At 47.4% G+C, this 12,144-nt stretch overlaps 1 protein-coding gene across 3 annotated transcripts in view; it reads left to right on the forward strand.

The window, feature by feature from the left end:
* The window catches only part of map3k2 (mitogen-activated protein kinase kinase kinase 2), a 267,110-nt gene that overhangs the window by 106,288 nt on the left and 148,678 nt on the right, over positions 1–12,144 (forward strand). For all 3 annotated transcript variants that reach the window (XM_072468674.1, XM_072468672.1, XM_072468673.1), the window contains one exon: positions 8,204–8,306. In XM_072468674.1, the coding sequence (XP_072324775.1) occupies positions 8,204–8,306 (103 nt within the window). The remainder of the gene's footprint in view (positions 1–8,203; positions 8,307–12,144) is intronic.

The raw sequence follows: 12,144 nt of genomic DNA on the forward strand, positions 1-12,144 counted from the left end.
CCCCAAACCCTTACTCAACTCCTCCAACCCAATTGGTGCCCCCAAACCCACCGCCTCCTGCTCCTCCACCCTCGGGAACCCCAGCTGGTCCAGGAATCGTCTCATCCCCCCTTCCCCCCTGGGGGCTGGGATCTGTACAGCTCTTCATAGAAGTCCTTGAATACCTTATTTATTTTCGTTGTATTTCGAACCGTGGCTCCCCTTCCATCTTTGATTCCCCCTATTTCCCTCGCTGCCGCCCTCTTACGGAGCTGATGCGCCAGCATCCGAATAGCCTTTTCCCCATACCCGTAAGTCGCGCCTTCCTCCACTGTGCCTCCGCCTTGCCCGTGGTCAGCAGGTCAAACTCTGTCTGGAGCCGTCGCCTTTCCCCAAGTAATCTTTCCTCCGGGGCCTCTGCGTATCTCCTGTCCACTCGCAAGATCTCCCCCACTAACCTCTCCCTTTCCATACCCTCTGTCTTTTCCCTATGAGCCCTGATGGAGATCAGCTCTCCCCGATCACCACCTTCAACGCCTCCTATACCACCCCCACTCGCACCTCCCCGTTGTCGTTGGCCTCCAAGTACCTTTCAATACACCCCCTCACCTTCCCACACACCACCTCATCGGCCAGCAGTCCCACATCCAGCCGCCACAGCGGGCGTTGGTCCCTCTCCTCTCCCAGCTCCAGTTCCACCCAGTGCGGGGCATGGTCTGAAACGGCTATGGCCGAATACTCCGTCCCCTCCACTCTCGGGATGAGCGCCCTGCCCAGAACAAAGAAATCTATCCGGGAGTAAGCCTTATGCACATGGGAGAAAAAAGAAAATTCCCTGGCCTGCGGTCTTGCAAACCTCCATGGGTCCACTCCCCCCGTCTGATCCATAAACCCCCTAAATACCTTGGCCGCCGCCGGCCTCCTTCCCGTCCTTTGATCTGGAGCGGTCCAGTGCTTGGTCCAGCACCGTATTGAAGTCCCCTCCCATTATCAGTCGTCCTACCTCCAGGTCCGGAATGCGCCCCAACATGCGCTTCATAAATCCCGCATCATCCCAGTTCGGGGCGTATACATTTACCAACACCACCCACGTCCCTTGCAACCTACCGGTCACCATCACATATCTCCCTCCTTTATCCGCTGCGATAGTCTTGGCCTCAAATGACACATGCTTTCCCACCAGAATTGCCACCCCTCTATTTTTTGCAACCAATCCCGAGTGAAATACCTGTCCTACCCATCCCTTTCTTAACCTGACCTGGTCTGCCACCTTCAGGTGTGTCTCTTGGAGCATTGCCACGTCTGCCTAGTGGTGTTGGCCATTATGTGTAACCCACAGTCGCGCTGGCTGCAACATTCCAAATTTCACTCCTTTCCGATGCAGCGCCGCTTTGGCCCGGTTGAAACCCGCTCTCCGCTTAGCGACCTCCGCGCTCCAGTCCGGGTATATTCTGATCTCCGCATTGTCCCACTTGCTGCTCCGCTCCTTCTTGGCCCATTTCAGGACCCTCTCTCTGTCCGTGAACCAGTGAAATCTCACCACCATCGCCCTTGGCGGCTCGTTTGCTTTGGGCGTCCTTGCTAGCACTCAGTGCGCCCCTTCCAGCTCCAGCAACCCCGGGGGGGCCTCCGCACCCATCAGCGTCCCGATCATTGTGCCCACATTTGCCGCGACATCGGCCTCCTCCACTCCTTCTGGGAGACCCAGGATCCTCAAATTGTTTCTCCTCGACCTGTTCTCCAGGTCTTCGAATCTTCCCGCCCACGTCTTGTGCAGCGCCTCGTGCCGCTCCACTTTCTCCGCCAGGCCCACGAGCTCGTCGTCGTTCTCACTCACTTTTTCCTGGATCTCCTGGATCGTCACCTCTTGGGCTTTCTGGGTTGCTCCAAGTTTTTCAACCATTGCCAGTATAGGTGCCACCATCTCCTTACGCAGCTCCTCGAAGCAGCACTCGATGAACTCTTTCATCTCCTCTCTGTCCGTGGGCGCCGCATTTTGTTTTTTCCTTCTTTTTCTTCTTCTCCCACTGCTCCAGGGCCGCTTTTTTCGCCATTTCGCTGCGGGTCCGATCCATGCAGGTCTGTAGGGGACTTTTTCCTTCCTTCCCCACGGGTTGTTTTTTTTTAAAAATGCCGTTGGGGCTCCGTTAGCGGGCCCAAAAGTCCGTTTTCACGGGAGCTGCCGAATCGCGCGGCTTAGCTCCGCATCGCCGCAACCCGGAAGTCCAACAACAGAGAATCTAACCACCTGTCCATGACATTCAATGGTGTTACCATCACTGAATCCCTCACTATCACAATCCTGGGTGTTATCAATAACTAGAACTGAACTGGTCCAACTATATAAATACCTCAGATACAAGAGCAAGTCAGAGGCCGGGAATTCTGCGGAGCGTAAATCACCTCTTGATTCCCTAAAGCCTGCCCACTGGCTACAAGTCAGGAGTGTGATGGAGCGCACTCCACTTGTCTGGATGAGTGCAGCTCCAAATACACATAAAAGACTCAACATTTTCCAGGGCAAACCTTGATTGGCACCCCATCCACCATCTAAACATTCACTCCGTCCACCACCGACGCACAGTAACAGCAGAGGGCAGCATCTACAGGATGCACTGCAGCAACTCAGCAACGCACCTTCAACAGCACCTTCCAAACCTGGCACCTCTACCACCCAGAACGACTGCTGCTGCAAATGTATGGGAGCTGCACCACCTTCAATTTCCCCGCCAAGCCGCACACTATCCTGACTTGGAACTACATCACTGTTCTTTCATGTCACTGGGTAACACCAGAACTCCCTCCCTAGCAGCACTGTGGGTATACCTGCACCACATGGACTACAGTGATTCAAGAAGTAGGTCACCACCCACCTTTTCAAGGGCACTTAAAGACGGACAATAAATTCTGACCCAGCCAACGACACCCACAAACCACAAAATGTTTTAAAAAATGAACAATAGCCCCATTTTCAGAGTTATTTACGCAGCCAATTTGTGCACAGCAAGATACCACAAACCGTCACGTAATGAATTATAATGTCTACATTCAATGAGGTTGATGAAGGGATGAATATTGACCCAAATGTCAAAGAACTCCCCTGTTCTTCTTTAGAATAGTGTTATGGGATCTGTTATGTTCACCTGAGAGGGCTGACAGAATCCCTGTCTCCTCTTGAGAGATGCTAGATGGAAGGAAGCCCTTGTTTACACAACCTACAATAGAAATGAGGATGGCGTTGTGCCAGATTTAGTGAGCTTAGTTTATTTATTGTGTTCACAGAAGCTAGTTGAGTTGCAAAACAAGATTTTGCAACAGTGTTGAAATGAAAATTACCATGACATCACCAAGCTTCCCACTGCGAATATCCTTCCTGTTGAAGTCAACCTTGGTGATAGAGCACAGGAAGAGGCCATTCGGCCTATCGTGCCTGTGCTAGCTTAGTTATCCAATTAGTTCCACCCATTTGCACTGTCCCAAAACCTTGAAATCTTAATTTATAAAATGTTTATCCAATTCACTTTTTGACAGTTAATGTTGTATCTGTGGTATAAGGGTATGGCACATATGGGGTTATTATAGAATTTACTATGCAGAAGGAGGACATTTGGCCCATCGAGTCTGCACCAATCCTTGGAAAGAGCACCCTAATTAAACCCACATCTCCACCCTATCCCTGTAACCTAGTAACCCCACCAAACCTTTTGGACACTAAGGGCAATTTATCATGGCCAATCCACCTAACCTGCACATCTTTGGACTGTGGGAGGAAACCGGAAGAAACCTACGCAGACACGGGGAGAACGTGCAGACTCCATACAGACCATCGCCCGAGGCCGGAATTGAACCCGGGACCCTGGAGCTGTGATGCAGCAGTGCTAACCACTGTGCATCCATGGGACTGAGTGCTTCATGAAAATTTACCAAATGGTATCCAACACCCTACAACATGGTTGCAGCTCGTGGGAAAACCTCAAATCTCAGAGAACCAGGAACACAAGATTCAAAAGCTGGAAAATTAAAGGAGCATTCTGACCTGACGGACAGCACCTGAGGTGAAGACACAGAGGAAGAAAAGCTTGAGAAGCAGATGTGCAGAGGAAAATCGCCAGGGGAAAGCTCCAAAGAAAAGCTTGGAAGCTGAGGGAAGAAATTTTAAATTCCTGACTGCAGCAGAAGATTCTATGAGCCCTCTTGGAAGTCCAGCTGTAATTCCCAGAGTGCAGAGCCAGCAAACCGTGCAGGGGTGAGCTGAAACTTTTAAATTCCAGAATACAGCAAGTCCTGAGAAACTTGATCGCGAACCCACCAAAATATGCAAGTGTAGGTAAATCCTTTGTCTTCAAATTAACTGAGAAACGTGATGGTGGGCCCACCAAAATAAGCAAGTATCGGTAAACCCTTTGTCTTCAAATTAAACTCTACGCCATCCTGAATTTCAATGACTTCTGAAAGCTGAACCTACACTCTTAAATGTTGTTAACCAGATCTGGTTGGACACATCCAAGGACCAAACCTGACGGATTCAGGGTGCCCTGAAGAAGATAATTTTTCTACTACTGGAGTCCATCAGGTCTAAGTAGAAGTCAAAAAAGTCCTTATTAACACCTAAAGTATACTGATTTATAATTTATAAATGGTCGGCACAACATTGTGGGCTGAAGGGCCTGTACTGTGCTGTACTGTTCTATGTTCTTTGTTTTGATGAGCTTGCTGGTGAAGTAATCTGAATGCAGTGCATTGATGAATCCTCGCCCAGCTTTGATGAAATATTAAAAGTCTTTGCGGAGTATTTTAATCTTTAAGCTGTGGGGCACAGTGCTTACAAAACCCTCAGCAAAGGGCCAGAAGGAAAAAAAGGCCAGACAAAGGCGTGAGAGGGGCAGGGCACTTACCAGAAGTCTCAAAAAGATATATGAAACACAACCTGAAGTGCATAAGAGGTGGCAGTGTGGAGCAAGCAACTGGCTGTGGATGAAGGAATGCTATCTGATGAAACCCAAAATAAACAAACCCTGCAAAGGGAGAACAAAAATGCTCTTCAAAATAGTGACTGTTGGATTTTTTTATGTCCACCTGAGGGGACAGATGGGGCTTCAGTTTAACATCTTAATCTAAAAGATGGCACCACTGACAGTGAAAAAAAAATGAAATGAAAATCGCTTATTGTCACAAGTAGGCTTCAAATGAAGTTACTGTGAAAAAACCCTAGTCGCCACATTCTGGCGCCTGTTCGGGGAGGCTGGTACGGGAATTGAACCGTGCTGCTGGCCTGCCACGGTCTGCTTTAAAAGGCAGCTCGTTAGCCCTGTGCTAAACCAGCACTCCCTCAGTACTTCACTGGAATATCAGCCAATATTTTTGTGCTCAAGTCCTGAACCCTGCGGAGCCATGCGACTCAAACGTTACCACCTGAGCCACGGTGAAATGGGGACCGTTTCTTTTTTTACTGAATGAGTATGGAATGTGTTGCTTGAAACGAGGGTGGAGGCAGGATCGGCAGCAACGTTTAAAAAGGTATTGGAGAAATAATTGCAGGGATAAAGTTTTCAATGCCACGGGAAAGGAACAGGAGAGTGAGAGTAATTGGATAGCTCTTTCAAAGGGCCGGCACAGATCCGATGGACCAAATGGCCTTTTTATATTCTGTAAGGTTCAGTGATTGTGTGCATCAACCTTTTGGGGGCTTGAACCCATGACACCCTGACTCAGACAAGACTGTTTTCTTGGAAATACATTTAACTCACTGTCGATGTCTCCATGTTAATATTTACAATGTGCTTTGTCTGTCTACCAGGAATCAATACTGCCTTTGTGGTCGCTGTCAATTGAAGCCACTTCCATTTTCACTGATTATCTCCTCCATGAACATCTACAAAGACATTTGTAAACTGATTCTGACATTCTAATAGCAATGATTACACTTCAAAGCAAAGTAATTTGATTGCTTCTGAAGGGCTTTGGGAATATGCTGAGAGCGTGAAAGGTATTTAATAAATGCCAGCACGTTCTTTCTTTCTGTTATTGCATCACCATCAGGAAGACATATTCTCTTTGGTGTTTGGAGCGCAGTACTTGTGTTAATAACGTTTCAGGGGGGTGCCACGTGACGCAGTGGTTAGCGCTGGGACTGCGGAGCTGAGGACCCGGGTTCGAATCCCGGCCCTGGGTCACTGTCTGTGTGGAGTTTGCACATTCTCCCCGTGTCTGCGTGGGTTTCACCCCCACAACCCAAAGATGTGCAGGGTAGGTGGATTGGCCGCGCTAAATTGTCCCTTAATTGGAAAAAAAATAATTGGGTACTCTAAATTTAAAAAAATAAATAAAGTTTCAGGGACTGTGGTCTATATGGAAAGGGCAGAGCCTTGGGACCAGCTGGGGTTCTCTTGTAGAGGGTCGGTATGGGCACTGTAGGCCAAATGGCCGTAGTACTGTGCTGTATGCGTCTCATGGTGCTGTGAATTTGAACTTGGGGATTGTGAGAGGCAAATAAAGAAAGATGGTCAATCCGAGGGCCTCGTGTATCTTGGTTAGGACTTCATTTGGTCCCCAAACTAAAGTACGGTAGTTTAGGCACGAGAAATCCCTGTTTCAAACTTCACGACCTCCATAATCATAATCGGTGTGCAGTAAATTAGAACTTGGGGAATGTGCCAGTGGGTGACGCATGGACCGCCACCCCCTCCCGCACAGCTCGGAGATTGCGCAAGTGGCACCAGTCCACTTACGGTGGTGTGAATTTTTTTAACAAGGCAGCATGATGCTGAATGCATGACAGAAGCAATGGATTGATTGATTGATTTATTGTCACGTGTACCGAAGTACAGTGAAAAGCATATTTCGGCCAAGGGAACGTACACAGAACGTACATGGACAAAAAGAATAATCGACAAAGTACATTGACAAATGGTACATCAACACACAGTGATTGGTTACAATGCGGAACAAGGGGCCAAACAGAGCAAATACATGAGCAAGAGCAGCATAGGGCGTGGTGAATAGTGTTCTTACAGGGAACAGATCAGTCCGAGGGGGAGTCGTTGAGGAGTCTTGTAGCTGTGGGGAAGAAGCTGTTCCGATGTCTGGATGTGTGGGTCTTCAGATTTCTGTACCTTCTAATAATAATAATCTTTGTTGTCACAAGTAGGATTACATTAACACTGCAATAAAATTACTGTGAAAAGCCCCTAGTCGCCACACTCGGGTGCCTGTCCTGGTACACACAGGGAAAATTCGGGGGGGGGGGGGGGGGGGGGGTGCTACGCTTCCCGAAGCATGGAGGGAGTGGCAAAATCATGGGAGAAGCTCACAAAGCAGAAGCAGGGGAAATAAATAGCATTGGTATTTGAGCAGTGAAGGCATTAATAGAAATATCTATGGTGGGGAGTCCACCCTGGATGATGTATAGTCAAATGGCATTGATGCCTGCAGTATCTCACTCGGGCAGTCAGTGTGACAGATGTTCTGCCAAATGCTTGACCCACCGTACAGAGTGCAGGGAGATGGGTATTTGAGTGCATTAGATACTGTTCTTTCAATTCTGGCTTCAGCTGCCCTCTGCTGGCTGTAGGTGAGCAGAATCTGGTCAGTGACAAACCACTTTCTATTGAGCCTTTGCTCAAACTTCCGCAATGCCCGATTCTACAGGAATTGTCAGTCTTGCTCTGCGGAGTCACAGAATGGCTCGAAAAGTGTTAGGTTGGTTTAGTGGAAGCTGTTGTTTTGAGATTAGGCAGAGCACTTTTTAGATCAAGGTTATGATGTGGAGATTCAGCCGCTGGATTGGGGTGGGCACAGTAAGAAGTCTCACAACACCAGGTTAAAGTCCAACAGGTTTGTTTGAAATCACAAGCTTTTGGAGCGGTGCTGTGAGATTTCTTACCTAGATCAAGGTTGGAATATCTGATTTAAAGTGTTAAGGATCTCCCTTGTTTGGTGACTTCGAAGGATCCTATGTGAAATGAGTTTGAGCAAACCCAGCTTGAAATGATTGTTGTGTCTCAGCATTAAACTGTTCCTGATTGTCCTAGTCGCCTGGAGAAACATCTCTGCTCCATTGTCCCATTCTAACCATGATTTAACCTCTTTGCAGGATTGTTAGATCGGGACAGACCATATTGGCGGTGCTACATGAGCCCATGTACGGTATATATCTGGTGATTATTTTGAATGTTTTGATTTGTCCTTTTTTTAATCAAACTTTGATTTTTCCTCTGTTGTCTAGGTAACAAACCTCAGCAATGTGGAGGCATTGCAAACGTTGGATGATTTGGACAACAGCACAGTCTACGTGGGCCCAGAAAGGAAAAACAGACTGCCCTTGATAGGTACGTTGTGGTTTGTAATTACCGCGTAGGAGGCCATTCAGCCCATCATAGCCGTGCTGGCCCTAAATCTCCATTGGAGTCCATTCCATTCCTCTCATTTTTTAAACCTTTCTGTTTCATTTTTCTTCTATTTAATTCCTATCTTTTCTATCCGGCTCTTTATAATTGACACTCGTAGTACTGCATTCCCGTGTTCCAAAACTCAGTGAGAAATTTATTCTAACTATGGTACAAGAATCCTATTCTTTGCAAGCCTGCATTCGATATATATTGAACACAGATGCATGATCGAGGCAGTGACGCATAGTGGTATCGCCATTGGGCAGGCAATCCAGAGATGCCCTGCGGATCCGGGTTCGAACCCCACCACGGCAAAATCTGGAATTAAAAGTCCAATGATGAAAATGAAACGATTGTCGTAAAAACCCATCTGGTTCACTAATGTTCCTTTCGGGAAGGAAATCTGCCGTCCTTACCCGGTCTGGCCTGTGCGTGACTCCAGACCCACAGCAATGTGGTTGACATGTCCTCTGAGATGGCTGAGCAAGCCTCCCAGTTCTAGGGTCATCAGGGATGGGCAGCAAATGCTGGCGCCAGCCACGCCCACATACCATGAAAGAATTTTTAAAAAGATGAGTTGCTTTTACGAGTAAAAATCAAATTGTCTTAATAGTCCAGTTTTAAATAAGCCAACTTACACTTATGAATAGGGGAGGAGAGAGAAGTTGGTGGCACCGTTCTAACTTTTTAAATACGTCAGTTGTGACTTTGGGGAAAGATTTAAGACTTTTGAGTAAGTGATGCAGGAGGGATTCTTGATCATGTGAAGTTCATGCCCCCTTGTTACTAATTTGCTAACTGTTGGAAGCACCCTTTCACTATTAGCCCTTTTAAAGTCCTTCGTAATTTACCCTCTCTGGTAAATTCTCTTAAAATGTGCATGAAACTGCATCTGCCCATTCCTCTAACTTGCCTGTCTTCCTCTGACTTCCTGTTTTATTCCTGTTAGCTTACCATGCTTCCTAACTTTGTACTATCAGAAAACCTGAGTAAAATTCCTCTTGCACCCACATCCAAACATTTATCAGAAAAGAAAAGGAAAGTCAATCGCACCTTTCACGATCTCAGGACATCTCACTGCTTGAGAAGCGTAGTCATTGTTGTAATGGAAGAGATCAAAGACTAATGTGAGCACACATCAGTCCGATCTCATCAGATTATTGAACACCCATTTGCCCTTACTGCCTGTTCACACTTCGCCTTAAGACAGAGATAAGGAGGAATTTTTCTCTGAGGATCAATAGTCTCTGGAATTCTCTCTCCCAGAGGCCACTGGAGGCTGAGTCATTGAATATATTCAGGCCTGAGTTAGACAGATTTTGACTGGCTATGGGAGTCTAGGGTTATGGGGGGAAGACAGGAAAATGAAGTTAAGACCACAATCAGATCAGCCAATATCTTATTGAATGATGGAGTAGGCTTGAGGGGCTGAATGGCTTACACCTGCTCCTGTTCCGTATGCTCTTATGCCTGTCTTTATATTCCTTTAATGGTCAAATTCTTTAAATTCCGTGAATGTCTATTATAATAATAATCGCTTATTGTCACACGTAGGCTTCAATGAAGTTACTGTGAAAAGCCCATAGTCGCCACATTCCGGTGCCTGTTCGGGGAGGCCGGTACGGGAATTGAACCCACGCTGCTGCCTTGTTCTGCATTACAAGTCAGCTGTTTAGCCCACTGTGCTAAACCATCCACAAGTGGCACCTTCGAATGCTTCTGGAAACCCATACATATGCCATATTCCCTCTGACTTCCTTTACATAAATATAATTTTCCCATTAAAAATCCCTGTTTGTTGACTGTCCCCAATTAGTTATTGGCTTTGAAAGTTGCTCATTCCACATTATCATCTCAAGTTGTTTTCCTATAATTTTTCTACAATATTCACCAAAGAGAAGGAATTGGTGGATGTTGATTCTGGAGAAGGGGGTGTAGATAGCCTGGGTCACATTGAGATCCAAAAAGACAAGGTGTTGGACGTCTTGAAAAATATTAAGGTAGATAAGCCCCCAGGGCCTGATGGGATCTACCCCAGTATACTGAAGGAGGCTAGAGAGGAAATTGCTGAGGCCTTGACAGAAATCTCTGGATCCTCACTGTCGTCAGGTGATGTCCTGGAGGACTGGAGAATAGCCAATGTTGTTCCTTTGTTTAAGAAGGGGAGCAAGGATAATCCAGGGAACTACAGGCCGGTGGGCCTTACGTCAGTGGTAGAGAAATTACTGGAGAGAATTCTTCGAGACAGGATCTACTCCCATTTGGAAGCATATGGATGTATTAGGGAGAGGCAGCATGGTTTTGTGAAAGGGAGGTCGTGTCTCACTAACTTGATTAGAGTTTTTCGAAGAGGTCACAAAGATGATTGATGCAGGTAGGGCAGTGGATGTTGTCTATATGGACTTCAGTAAGGCCTTTGACAAGGTCCCTCATGGCAGACTGGTACAAAAGGTGAAGTCACACGGGATCAGGGGTGAGCTGGCGAGATGGATACAGAACTGGCTAGGTCATCGAAGGCAGAGAGTAGCAATGGAAGCGTGCTTTTCTGAATGGAGGGCTGTGACTAGTGGTGTTCCGCAGAGATGGCAGATGGAGTTTAATCCAGACAAATGTGAGGTAATGCATGTTGGAAGGTCTATTGCAGGTAGGGAATATACAGTGAATGGTAGAACCCTCAAGAGTATTGACAGTCAAAGAGATCCTGGTGTACAGGTCCACAGGTCACTGAAAGGGGCAACACAGGTGGTGAAGGTAGTCAAGAAGGCATGCGGCATGCTTGCCTTCATTGGCCGGGGCATTGAGTATAAGAATTGGCAAGTCATGTTGCAGCTGTATAGAACCTTAGTTAGGCCACACTTGGAGTATAGTGTTCAATTCTGGTCGCCACACTACCAGAAGGATGTGGAGGCCATAGAGAGGGTGCAGAAGAGATTTGCCAGGGTGTTGCCTGGTATTGAGGGCATTAGCTATGAGGAGAGGTTGAATGGGGGTTTGGGCTGTTTAGCACAGGGCTAAATCGCTGGCTTTGAAAGCAGACCAAGGCAGGCAGCAGCACGGTTCAATTCCCGTAACAGCCTCCCCGAACAGGCGCCGGAATGTGGCGACTCGGGGCTTTTCACAGTAACTTCATTTGAAGCCTACTTGTGACAATAAGTGATTTTCATTTCATTTCAATAAACTCGGTTTGTTCTCACTGGAACGACGGAGGTTGAGGGGCGACCTGATAGAGGTCTACAAAATTGTGAGGGGCATAGACAGAGTGGATAGTCAGAGGCTTTTTCCCAGGGTAGAGGGGTCAATTACTAGGGGGCATAGGTTTAAGGTGCGTGGGGCAAGGTTTAGAGGAGATGTACGAGGCACGTTTTTTACACAGAGGGTAGTGGGTGCCTGGAACTCGCTGCCGGAGGAGGTGGTGGAAGCAGGGACGATAGTGACGTTTAAGGGGCATCTTGACAAATACATGAATAGGATGGAAATAGAGGGATACGGATCCAGGAAGTGGAGAAGATTTTAGTTTAAGCGGGCAGCATTGTTGGCACGGGCTTGGAGGGCCGAAGGGCCTGTTCCAGTGCTGTACTTTTCTTTGTTCTTTGTTCTAATTGGGGTCAGATGGCACAGTGGTTAGCACTGCTGCCTCACAGCTCCAGGGTCCCGGGTTCAATTCTGGCCTCGGGTGACTGTGTGGCATTTGCACGTTCTCCCCGTGTCTGCGTGGGTTTCCTCCGGGTGCTCTAGTTACCTCCCACAGTCCAAAGATGTGCAGGTTAGGTGGATTGAC

This window comes from Scyliorhinus torazame, chromosome 2, assembly GCF_047496885.1.
Source record: "Scyliorhinus torazame isolate Kashiwa2021f chromosome 2, sScyTor2.1, whole genome shotgun sequence".
Taxonomy (NCBI): Eukaryota; Metazoa; Chordata; class Chondrichthyes; order Carcharhiniformes; family Scyliorhinidae; genus Scyliorhinus; species Scyliorhinus torazame.